Below are 12,946 nucleotides of genomic sequence, written 5' to 3' on the forward strand. Positions count from 1 at the left end.
AGTGATCTTTCTACTTTGGTGTCCCAAAGTGCAGGATTAAAGGCATGAACCACCACGCCTGGCTGAGAGGATGAACAGAGAGAGAGAGAGAGAGAGAGAGAGAGTGTGTGTGTGTGTGTGTTGGAGTCTCACTCTGTCACCCAGGCTGGAGTGCAGTGGCGTGCTCATGAGCGGCCACCAAAGCCTCGACCTGCGGAGCTCAGGCAATCCTTCTGCCTCAGCCTTCCAAGTAGCTGGAACTATGGGTGCCCACCACCACACCCAGCTAATTTTTTAATTGTTTGAGAGGTCTTGCCAAGTTCCCAGGCTGATCTTGGTGCTGGGGTCAGGCAATCCTCCTGCCTCGGCCTCTCAAAGTGCTGAGATTACAAGCGTGAGCCACTGAGCCTCGCTGAAAGCATGAATTTCTAATGGGCCCATTTGGCACAGTTTCATAGCGAAGCTCTGAAACTATGATGTAGAAAGGAACTAAACTGCCTTCTATTTTTGTGGGCCTCCTGTCTATGCCCAGTATCTTACTGGAGGTTGTGAAGCCTGTTTAACAGCTAGGGGAAGGAGACTAGGAGTGTTTTACTCTGCTATCTTGGTTTTACAAGTTTGATTTGGACTAGAGTACCGAATATGGCATTTATTCCAACAATTATTTCAGTATTAAAACACAGAAAAGGATGGTCAGGCATGGTGGCTCATATCTGTAATCCCAGCACTTTGGGGGGCTGAAGGGAGAGGATTCCTTGAGCTCAGGGGTACGAGACCAGCCTGGGCAACTTAGCAAGACCTCATCTCTACAGTAAACCAAAACACAGCACCTGTAGTTCCAGCTACTTGGAAGGCTGAGATGGAAGGATTGAGGCTGCTTTAGCTGTAACCATGCAACTGCACTCCAGCCTGAGTGACAGAATGAGACTTTGACTCAAAATAAATTAAAAACACACACTGAGAAAAGGATTTTAATTATTCGAACCATTCTGCATTATCTTTAATTAGGTACAGATCTTTCTTACATGTCACATAGAGACCATTTCACCCCCTTCTCTGTTTGGTTGCCAGTCTCTTGTCTCTCTCTCTCTCTCTTTTTTTTTTTTTTAATTTGAGTTGGAGTCGCACTCTGTCACCCAGGCTGGAGTGCAGTGGCACTTTCACAGCCACCACAGCCTCGACCTGCTGGACTCAGGCAATCCTTCCACCTCAGCCTTCCAAGTAGCTAGAATCACAGGTGCATGCCACCACACTGGCTACATTTTAAAAATTATTGTAGAGACGAGGTCTCACCAAGTCGCCCAGACTGCCTAAATCCCTGGGCTCAGGCAATCCTCTCACCTCCATCTCCCAAAGTGCCAGGATTACAGGTGTTAGTAATTTTTTGATTGATTGTAGAGACGAGGTCTCGCCATGTTGCCCAGGCAGGTCTTGAACCCCTGGGCTCAGGCAATCCTCTCAATCTGCCTCCCAAAGTGCTGGGATTACAGGCATGAGCCATAGCGCCCAGCCTTTGTCTCTCTCTCTTCAGGAATAGTTGCCTTTGCCAATAACAAAAACGTTGGAGAGTCGGTTAGCAAGGCGGTTGCCGTTGGTATCTTTCACATGAACCACATCAATAGACCCAGGATGTCTTTCTGTTGGTGATCACCTTGATTATTCCTAGGTGGCAACTCCAGTCACCATACACAGGTTACCAGGGTCACACTTGATGAAATCAATAATCTTGCCAGTCTCCAGATGAATCTGAACGGTGCCATTCACCTCGATGAGGGGATCAGGGTAGCAGGTGGTGGGAGCATCGTAAGTGACCAGATGAAGAATTCTTTTTGTGCCCACAAAGATCTTACTTACTTTGCACAACTTGTACTTAGCCTCCTCAGGTGTTATACGATGAACAGCAAAGTGACTCTTGGTGTCATAGATCAGGCAGAAATTTTCTCCAGTCTTGTCAGTGCTGATGACATCCATAAACCCAGTAGGGTAGGTTATTCAGTCTGGACCTTGCTGTCGATCTTAGTGAACCACTGCATGCAGATGTCTTTTTCATCTCCCTCCAGAAGATACTTAAGTGTGTTTCTTAGGAAAATGATGAGAGGAAGACACTCTCTCAGCTTGTGGGGAACAGTGGATGGACAAGGAGCCACACACCAGTCAATTTATCCAGCATCCAATGCTTTGGAGCTGCTGCCTGCTTCAGATGCTCCTTTGGACCACGACCCATGGCTGTTCTGGGCACGGAAAGAAATCAGAAAACGATTTTTTACAGCACATAATTATGACTCCAAATTTGCCATGGGAAATATTGATTTCAGTTACCTTCTAGGACAACATTATGGCCTAGGTAGACATTATCATTCTTTTTAACCTGCTCAGGTTTTTAATTTACAAATCAGAAAACCCATACTAATGCCAGCCCTGCCTCTGCCTCGGGGTAACTTGGTTTAAACTCTGGGCTTGTTTCTTCATCAGCAATTAACGGTCTTGCCAAGTTCACAGTCACTGAGGGACCAAACAAAGTAACAGATCCAAGTGCTCTTTGAAAAGTAACATAAAAAGCAATACGTGTAAGTGAACGATCACTATTATTCTCAAAGTCTTATTCATAACCTTGGATATAATTCATGGCTGAGTGAGCACAGGGTGGCCAGGGTTTACTGTTCCCAGGAAGTTTCCCATAGTCCCTGCATCGGGAAAAACAAACCAAAAAAACGTCCTCACACCCAGTCTTTGCTTCGTTGACTGCGCAGAACGCTCTTTATCGTCTCGTTAGCTTTTCTGAGAGTGCTGACCTAGGACAGCATCCCCCAAAACCGAGGAAAGAAGGGTGTCTTCCTTAGGCACATGCAGGTGCGGCCCCACCAACATATGAACTTGATGAACTTGACCTGAACTTCAAGCCAGATCAGAAGCTGGAAGGTGCACACGTGAATAAACGGGGCCTCGGCCTTCGGGAGCTCCCAAGGCCGTTCACAGATAATCGCGAGAACAAGCTTTGTGTTAGGAAAGCGGGAGCCGCCGGCCGCTCGCAGAACAGCAGGAACTGCAGACAAGCAGCAGGGGGCAGAGGAGGCCCCAGCTCGGCTTTGGAGGCCGACCAGGCCGGAGCGAGGGCACAAGCTCCCGCGCCCCATTCGTGCCTGCGACTTGGAAAGCGGCCCTCCCGCCGCTCCTCTTTCTTGAAGCCCAGAGGAGCTAAAGGATGCTTTAGTACGACTGCAGTAGATAAGCCCAGCGTCGGGACTGAACCTGCAGCGCGGCGGCCCACCATTCCCTCTTAAGGAACCACCGCGCCTTCCCGCGGAGGAACTGCGGCGGAACTCGGGAGGGGCACCCAAAGTCCGGGGACACCTTAACGTCCTCCGCGTAAAGGGGCTCGGCTGTCCTCGGCCCCGCCCCCTCGCGGAGTCCCGCCCCCGACGCACCCCCGTCCTGTGGCCCCGATTGGCTGGCTGCTGTGCGTGCGGACGTCGCGTCGCGGGGCGGGGCGGAGGAGCCGCGTCCGGAGGGCCTCGGCGGTGTGTCCCCGGCCACCGCCCCCGCTGTGGCGCCGCGTCCGTCCCTCGCCTGCCTGGAGAGGGTACGGGCGACAGCTGCGGCTCCGGGTGGTCGCGCAGCCGCCAGGCATCTCCACCGAGCCGCCTGTTCGAGCAGGCGGCTCTTCTCGGCCGGGTCCAGGTCGCGGGGAAGATGGCGCCGGAGCCCCTAGGCGTCCAGGAGGAGCAGTGGCTGGGGTGTCGGTCCGGACCGTGTTCCCGGCTGCTTTTCCTCGCGCAGGCTGCCCTCCTCCTGCTGCCCGCCGCGCGAGCCGGTCTCTGCCCCGCGCCCTGCACCTGCCGCATCCCGCTGCTGGACTGCAGCCGCAGGAAGCCGCCCGCGCCGAGCTGGAGGGCGCTGCCGGGCTCGCTGCCCCCGGACGCCGCTAGCCTGTGAGCTCGATGGCGAGGCGGGGTGACCCCCTGCCCCGGGGACGGGCGGGGGGCCGTCTGGCTGGAGGGCGTGGTCGGGAGCCTGAGTTCCGAAGGAAACTGCCCTCGCGCCGCGGTGAACTTGGCTGTGGGCGAGGGGCGCCCGAAAACGCACGTGCGGAGCTTTCTGGGGACTCGCGTGGAGGCCAGGGTCCGACGGTTCTTGGGGCCGGGGGAGGAGATGGGGCGGGGATGTTGAATGTTAGAGGCTCCCGGGCCCTGGGCCTCGGCACCGACTCTGGATGGTTGCGGGGCGGGTGGCGCGCGGGAGCGCTTCTCCTGGCCTACGCTGAGCTGCATCCTTTGGGGTGTGCGTAAACGCGTGTGTGGTCCTGGGGCCCGGGATCTTATCCCCACGATCGCCCAAGACACGCCAACTTGTCTTTTGTCCAGGGTTGCGAATTGGCTCATTTTGTGCCGCGGTTTTGGTATGTAACAGGGTTGGAAACTTCATTGTGTAGCTGGAGATCCTGTGCGCGCTCAGAGTATCTTTGTAAGTAGCATTCTTGGTCTACTTTAGGATGACCTGTTAAGGGAAGGAGTATTTTTTCTAAAATCACGTGATACCTTATTTTCGGTGCATTTTCTTGTGGCAGAGAGCCCCAGATTCCGTTCTTTTTGTGCATGAGAAGCAAGTTCAGTGTTTAAGTGAATCCTTCTGGAGTCTCCACTGGTGAATTTTCACCTTGACAGGCCTTTATTAGACAATGGCACCTGGAGAACTTATTAGTCTGAGTCAGCCTGGTGGCATTAGGAACAACAGTTAAATTAAATGCTGCAATTATAGGGCTTCTTAACCACTAACATACAGTTAATTTCTCTTCCACTAACCGAGCAACCTGTTTATTAATTGACAGACTTCTAATAGAGTTGTTACTAAGAAAGTCTTCTCGAAAAAGAATAGCTTGTGGTGCAAATAAAATATGAGGGACTGTTTGGATTTTCATTGGAAATAGAGCACAAATAGGTCTCCTTTACAGAGGCCAAGAAGTATTTATGTATTTGCAAACAGATTAGCATAGATAGGAAAGAAAGCCACCTTATATATTTATTGAGAAACTTAACACAAATAACCAAATGTTGACTAGGCATAGAGCTTCAACTTGATAAGATACTCTCTGTTGTTTTATGGTAGCGCCACCTGTAGCTAATTCTAATTGAATTGACTCAGATTTATAAATCTGTATTAGTTTGCAATAGTCTGAATTAAACCAAGCGCAGTATCTTTGTTACGCAGCAAGTGCCTTTTTTTTTTTTTGAGTTGGAGTCTCACTCGTGTTGCCCAGGCTGGAGTGCAGCTGCACACTCGTGGCCACCGCAACCTCAACCTGCTGGGCTCAGGTGATCCTTGTGCCTCAGCCTTCCAAGCAGCTGGAACTACAGGCACGTGCCACCACGCCTGGCTAATATTTTGATTTATTGTAGAGATGAGGTCTCGCCAAGTTGCCCAGGCTGGTCTCGAATCCCTGGGCTCAGACAATCCTCTGGCCTTGGCCTCCCACAGTGCTGGGATTACAGGCTGAACTAATGTGCCTGGCCTTTTTTTTTTTTAGAGACATAGGGCCTTGCTATGTTACCCAGACTGGTCTCAAACTCATGGCCTCAAGCGATCCTCCCACCTTTGTGTTCCAGTGTGCCAGGATTACAAGCATGAGCCACTGCACCTGGCCATAAATGCCTTTTTCTAAGAAATTTTTGGAACAGCTACCTGATTATGATAGAATAAATCTGTCACAGGTTTAAAAACAAAACAACTTTATTTAGCTGTAATTGAAGTAAATGTGGCCTACTTTTTAAGATCTTTCATTTGTACGTAAGCATTAATTAGAAATCATTTTATGTAAAATATATTTATTTTGTGTTTGGATCTGAGTTTGTTTAATCAAGATAAATTGCTTAAAGCCAAGTGACATTCAGAAAGTTTAAATGTTCTGTAATGAAATTGATGTTTTCAGTTGAAGTGAAATGCCTTAGAGAGCAATTCTGTTACAGAAACGTAATTGGATGAAGTCTTACATTAGTAGAAGAACTCAGAATATTAAAAGATAAGATTACACTATTTTAACTTGAGAAATGAAACATTCTTCAGCAGTTGCCTTTAATGGTAAAACCATCAAGCATACTTGGGTTTCTTTCTGTAATTTTTTTTTAAAGCTCTAACCATGGCAAGGGCATCTTTATATAATTTTTAATGTTTAAAACACATGCAGTGCTTTAAGTATATTAGTGATTCAAACTCAAAAGCTCAAACTTCTGGCCATCATCAACATGATTGTGGACAAAATTCATTAATCCTGGCTTTTGGAAACTTATTCAGATATTGTCTTTATATTTCTCTATATGAGAAACACTATTATTTGGTTATTCAGAACTTGACTGCATTTTCTATGGGTGCTGAGCTCTGTATCACACACATACACAGCGTTGGAAGATCAGGTCTATCATGCAACTTTTTGTTTTGCCACGTAAGTGTGTTAGAACCACTTTCCCTGTCACTTGTTGTCATGGTCATTTCACGAAAGCACCAAAACATTGAGAAGTACATACTTTTAAAGCTAAGGACAGTTCTATAGATTATGTAAACTTAGGTTTATGAAAAAGTTGTAACCTTGTCCTTACTATTTTCATTTCACTGTCAACTGCTGAAAATTTCATCATGGGATTAGTATTTGGGAACCACTGCTGTATTCGTTGAATTTTAGTGGGTTATATATCTATTTAGTTACACCTGTAGTTTTTTATTTAGAAACTTCTATTTTTATTATAATTGTTTAAGGTTTGTTTGCATTTATTCTTTTTTTTTTTTTTGAGTCGAAGTCTCACTCTATTGCCTAGGTTGGGGTGCAATGGCATGCTCACGGCCACCACAGCCTCAACATGCTGGGCTCAGGTGATCCTTCTGCCTCAGCCTTCCGAGTAGCTGGAACTACAGGAGCGTTCTACCACACCCGGTTTATTATTATTATTATTTTTATTTATTGTAGAGGTGAGGTTTCACCAAGTTGCCCAGGCTGGTCTCGAATCCCTGAGCTCAGGCAATCCTCTCACCTCAGCCTCCCAAAGTGCTGGGATTACAGGCTTGAGCCACCATGCCTGGCCTGCAGTTATTCTTTTAGAATAGTTGTGAACAGATTAGTTCTTTAGCATACAGAGAGTACATTAGCTTATGTTGAATAACCCTCGGAAAATCTTTACAGATGAATAGTCATGTGTGACTTGAACTGTAACCTCTAGCTATCTTAGTGACATTGGCAAAATGTTTTCACTGTTAACATGTGAATTTTGATCCCTTCAGATATCCTGAGCTCACTACTAATGCCTTTTGTGATGGCAAGTAAACAATGCAAAGCTAGGCCATGTGCGGTGGCTCAGTTTGCTGGGCGCAGTGGCTCACATCTATAATCCCAGCACTTTGGGAGGCCGAGGTGAGAGGATTGCCTGAGCCCAAGGGTTCAAGACCAGCCTGGGCAACTTGGCGAGACCTCATCTCTACAGTGAATCAAAAATTAGCCAGGCATGGTGGCGTGTGTGTGTAGTTCTAGCTACTTGGAAGACAGGCGGAAGGGTCACCTGAGCCCAGCAGGTTGAGACTGCTGTGTCCATGAGTGTGCCACTGCACTTCAGCCTGGATGACAGAGTGAGACTCGGACTCAAAAACAAAACAAAACAAAAAAACAAAAAACTGCAATGCTTTGCCTGTGCTTCATTATTTCCTTCCTAAAAGAACAGATCACTTGTAGTTTCTTTCTACATTTTTTGTAATGTTGGTAAGGATCGTCTTTGGAAAGTATTCTTTGGTTTTATAAGGGTGATATGGTAGGGGAGTTGATTATAATTCATTCCAGTTCTTTTTTTTAATTAAAAATTTTTTTAAGATTTCAGAGATGTGGGGTACAATTCAGGGTTAGATACATAAATGGTCACCGTGCAGGTGAAGTTTGGGCCTCTCGTTGGTCCTCACTTCGCCTGGTTTAGGATAAGATACTCTTCTTAATGTTATGGGGCCCTGCCTTCCCTGGCAGTGATCTGCAACTGCCAATCTTTCCTGTAGTATTATTCATTCCAGTTCTTGTTTTTCTCTCTCTCTCTGTTTTCTCCCTGAAGATGAACTCTTTTAACTCTCTTTTGTATTGTATTTTTTGAGTTGGAGTCTCACTCTTGTCACCCAGGCATGCTCATGGCCACTGCAGCCTCAACCTGCTGGGCTTGGGCGATCCTTCTGCCTCAGCCTTCAAAGTTGCTGGAACTACAGGCATGTACCACCCTGCCCAAAATAATTTTGATTTATTGTGCAGACGAGGTCTCACCATGTTGCCCAGGTGTATGCCACTATGCCCTAGATAATTTTGACTTATTGTGGAGACGAGATCTTAACCACGTTGCCTAGGCTGAGTTCAAATCCATGAACTCAGGCAGTTCTCTCACCTCAGCCTTTCAAAGTGCTGGGGTTACAGGTGTGAGCCAATGCGCCCAGCAAATCCCTTTCTTATAGTATTATGGTAGCATGTTCAGGGTCCACTTATGAATGAGAACATGTGGTACTCACTTCTTTGATCCTGTGCTAGATCACTGAGTGTTACAGACTCTGAATCCATCCAAGTTGCTGCAAAGTCCATATGTTTATCTTTCTTTATGGCTGTGTAATATTTGTGTATATGTACCACACTTTTTTCATCTAGTCCTCTTTTGACAGGCAGCACAGTTGGTTCCATGTTGCTAGTGAATAGTGCTGCTTTTTTTTTTTTTTTGAGTTGGAGTCTCACTCTGTCACCCAGACTGTAGTGCAGTGGCCACTCCCGGCCACCACAGCCTCTACCTGCTGGGCTCCAGTGATCCTTCCGCCTCAGCCTTCCAAGCAGCTGGAACTACAGGTACACGCTACCACGCCCGGCTATAGTGCTGCTTTTTAAATCCTCTATTACATATAGAGGGTGAAGATTATGAAGAAAAATATGAGAGGAGGCAACAATTTTGATATTGTAGTTGGATAGTCCAGCTGGAATATGAAAATAATCTGCTTTAACAGATTTAAACCGCAAGATGGGGAATCGACAGTGAGCCCTTGAAAAACAATCTACAGAGTAGGTTCCCCTTTTGCTAAAGTTCCTCACGTTTACCTCCGTTGTTACCATCTACCTTTCCTTTTCCTTTCTCCTTCCATTTTGAGTCCATGATGGTTTTCATTAGTGCTTCTCACAGGGAAGCGAGATTGATGCTGGGGCTGACCAGTCCGTGGGTTTAGAAACCTGGTTTATTCTGTGATCAAGCCCCAAATAGAATTTCTTCTCTCCTGGCCTCTAGGCCTCCGGGAATCAAGAGGAAACTCTTCTTGCTGTGGATAGTATCACCTCATCCAGGTCTGCAATCAGGGGTGGAGAATTGTGCCTTTTCCTGGAAAAATGCCCATCCCTTCCTTCCCTTCAACGCTCACAGCATCACCACAAACTAGTGTCTGCCTTGAGACCTTCAGTTCCAATCTTCCTATGCCTTTTATTTTTGTTACATCATTCTCAAGAAGCCCAGGACGCGGGTTGCCTCTCTTCTTCCAGAGGCACTCCTGACTCCCTGCTTGGCTTTATTTTCGCTTTAGTAGGTATCAGCATCTGACATGCTACATGTTTTGCTTTGTCTTTCTTTCAGTGGAATGTAAATATCATGAGGGGAGGGATTTTTGTGTGTGCTTTTTTTTTTTTTTTTTTTTTTTTGAGTTGGAGTCTCACTCTGTCGCCCAGACTGAAGTGCAGTGGCTGCTCCCGGCCACCGCAGCCTCGACCTGCTGGGCTCCGGCGATCCTTCTGCCTCAGCCTTCCAAGTAGCCGGAATCACAGGCATGCGCTACCACGCCCGGCTAATTTCTGATTTATTGTAGAGATGAGGTTTCGCCAAGTTGCCCAGGTGGGTCTCGAACCCACGGACTCAGGCAATCTACTCACCATGGCCTCCCAAAGCGCTGGGATTACAGGCTGAGCTACCGAGCCTGGCCTGTGTGTGCTTTTTCAGTGTATAGGTAAACAGTGACCAGCAGTAGATGCTCAGAAATAACTGCTGAATAAGTGTAGTGAATAATCCAATTAAAGGAAGATTATACATTTTGAAGGCGATCAGGAGAAATTCTTAAAGAAATTCAAGCAACCCTTTCTCATTTGCACCTCTAGTCTTTTAGGTATCTTTTTAGGTGGTTTCTTTTCAAGGTGCTTCATTCTTTATGGTAAATGCTATCAGGGCATTAGCTTAGCCAATTAATTTCAAAGCTATCTTTTTTTTTTTTTTTAAAAAGGAAAATTCTAAATATAGGCACATTCAAAGTTACTTCTAACTGTAGCTCATTCTATGTTTGATATTATAATTGCCCCCAAATTTAGAAAAATTTCTATATGCACAAATAATCTTTCATTTCTAGCTTCTGTTAGACATTTACTGAGTGTTAATAATTAGTTGCATGCTGAGTGTTATGAGGGCTCAAAGCTACAGTTTGAAGATTTCTTTGAGTTGGCACCTCACTGTCGCTCAGGCTGGAGTGCAGTGGTACACTCATGGCCACCACAGCCTTGACCTGCTGGGCTCAGATGATCCTTCCACCGCAGCTTTCCAAATAGCTGGAACTATAGGCACGTGCCACCATGCCCGGCTAATTTTTTGATTTATTGTGGAGGTGTTTTGCCAGATTGCCTAGGTTGGTCTCGAACCCATGGGCTCAGGCAATCCTCTCACCTTGGTCTCCCAAAGTGCTGGGATTATAGGTGTGAGCCACCGTGTCTGGCCTGAGGACTTTTTAATAGTTTGTAACTATATTTCAGCCACTCATTTCCAAAGTTGGGATACTTCCTCATGGATGTCTTTCACATATATTATCTTTGTAGACATTAGCGGAAACACTAGTTCTAGTCTCTAAAAGAAAAAAACCTTTAACTGGAATTAATGGCCCAAGTAAAATAATTATAATAAATACATAAATAAAAGAAACAAACCTACTAGTAAATCCCTAAACCATATGGGGGGGATGGGACAGGCTGCTCTGGCATTTCCATAATCCACTATACCTTGTTCTTGGCTTGCATGCTGTGGTCGGTTACCCTGAGCTGTTTCACTGTCAACAGTCATTTCAGAGCATACACAATACGCTTTTCTTTTACTGCTCTAAAGATTTTTAATGTATTTCATCTTCTTTATCCTGGCATATCTGGGGAAGTGGAAAACAAGATGTGAGTCCACAAAATCTAGCACAGTCTTCGAAGCATTTTTGTTAGTTCAGAAGATCCCTGCACAGGAAGGCCTGCAACGAGAGAGCCTAAGAAATCTGTGTCTGGGACAGATCTGGTCACTTAGGGTGGTTGTTACACAAGTACCCCCTGAATTATTTTGGTATTTTAGGTTGAGCCCAGCATGACTGGTCCGTTTTAACTCCTCTTGTCATTGTGAGTGTGCTTGTATTACCACAATTTCCTTAGCATTACCATCATTAAAACTTTCTCTTGAGTTTGGTACAGGAAAAATGGTGCTGTTGTTTTCACTGATTTTCTGTCTACAATCTATTTGAATTTTTTTTGACAGGGTCTCACTGTCAGTTGGGGTCTCACTGTCACCCAGACTGGAGTGCAGCAGCACTATTACAGCTCACTATAGCCTCAACTTCCAGGTCTCAGGCAATCCTTCTGTTTCAGCCTTTCATGTAGCTGACACTACAGTTGTTCACTACCACACCTGACTAATTTTTAAATTTTTTGTAGAGATGAGGTCTTGCTGTGTTGCTCAGGCTGGTCTCGAACTCCTGGACTCAAGCGGTCCTCCATCCTTATCTGGGATTACAGATGTGAGCTACTGTGTTGGACCTTATTTGATTCTCTTAATATCAGCAATGCCTCCACTGTTTCCTTTACCCACTTTTAGAGATAAACTTGGAAAGAAGAGGGAAAGTATGTTAAATAGATCCATAAGAATTTTGACCTTCAGCCTTTTTGCCTTTTTAATATGATCTCTCTCTCTCTCTCTCAGGATTTATTGAGAGGACAGAAAAGCTCCCACAGTGGGAGGGAACCCGATTCATTTTAAAAGTCTTATTTCAGAAAAATTTAAAAATTATAAAAGGGCATCTATGCTCTTTATAAAAAGTTAAACTACATAGAAATGTATTACATAGAAGTGAAATAATTTCTTCTTCTGTAGTAGATGTCAAATATTTGTTGACAGGTTTATTATAAGGCGAGAAAAGGCAAAGAGTTGAAGGAATCTTACAGAGCATCCTGTGCCCATGTGGCTTTGGGGTATTAGATGGATTTCTGGACTAGTGCCGTTCTCAGCCCTGCCTGCACATTAAGGATTGCTTGGAGAGCTTTTATGAAATACGAGTGCTTGGGCCTCACTCCCCAGTGATTCTGATTTTTTCAGTCTAGGTTAAGATGTCACCATCAGTATTTTAGTCTTCCTTGGTGATGCTCATGTGCAGCAGTGATGAAGAACCACTGAGGCATAAGCAGTTATTGCTTACTGAATGTTAGTTGAGATCTGTGCTTTGTTGAATTCTTTAAAATTTCTTTATGCTAACTGGGCTCGGTGGCTCAGCCTGTAATCCCGCGCTTTGGGAGACTGAGATGAATGGATTACCTAAGCCCACGGGTTCGAGACCCGCCTGGGCAACTTGGCGAGCCCTCATCTCTACAATAAATCAAAAAATTAGCCGGGCGTGGTAGCACACGCCTGTAGTTTCAGCTCCTTGGAAGGCTGAGGCGGAAGGGTCGCCGGAGCCCAGCAGGTCGAGGCTGCGGTGGCTGGAAGCGGCCACTGCACTCCAGTCTGGGCAACAGAGTGAGACTCCAACTCCAAAAAAAAAAAAAATTCAGCCGGGCTCGGTGGCTCAGCCTGTAATCCCACGCCTTTGGGAGGCTGAGGTGAGTGGATTGCCTGAGCCCGCGGGTTCAAGACCCGCCTGGGCAGCGAGACCTCATCTCTACAACAAATCAAAAATCAGCCGGGCATGGTAGCACGTGCCTGTAATTCCGGTT

At 46.1% G+C, this 12,946-nt stretch overlaps 1 protein-coding gene and 1 pseudogene across 1 annotated transcript in view; one reads left to right on the top strand and one right to left on the bottom strand.

Annotated features, from left to right (window-relative positions):
- Positions 1-1,506: 1,506 nt before the first annotated feature.
- Positions 1,507-2,893, bottom strand: LOC103266088 (annotated as a pseudogene).
- Positions 2,894-3,454: 561 nt separating this feature from the next.
- The window catches only part of LRIG2 (leucine rich repeats and immunoglobulin like domains 2), a 54,065-nt gene continuing 44,573 nt past the window's right edge, over positions 3,455-12,946 (top strand). The window contains exon 1 of the mRNA XM_008063728.2: positions 3,455-3,908. Within this exon, the coding sequence (XP_008061919.1) occupies positions 3,670-3,908 (239 nt within the window). The 5' untranslated portion in view covers positions 3,455-3,669. The remainder of the gene's footprint in view (positions 3,909-12,946) is intronic.

Source organism: Carlito syrichta, unplaced genomic scaffold (assembly GCF_000164805.1).
Source record: "Carlito syrichta isolate Samal-C Ts95f unplaced genomic scaffold, Tarsius_syrichta-2.0.1 Scaffold307015, whole genome shotgun sequence".
NCBI lineage: Eukaryota > Metazoa > Chordata > Mammalia > Primates > Tarsiidae > Carlito > Carlito syrichta.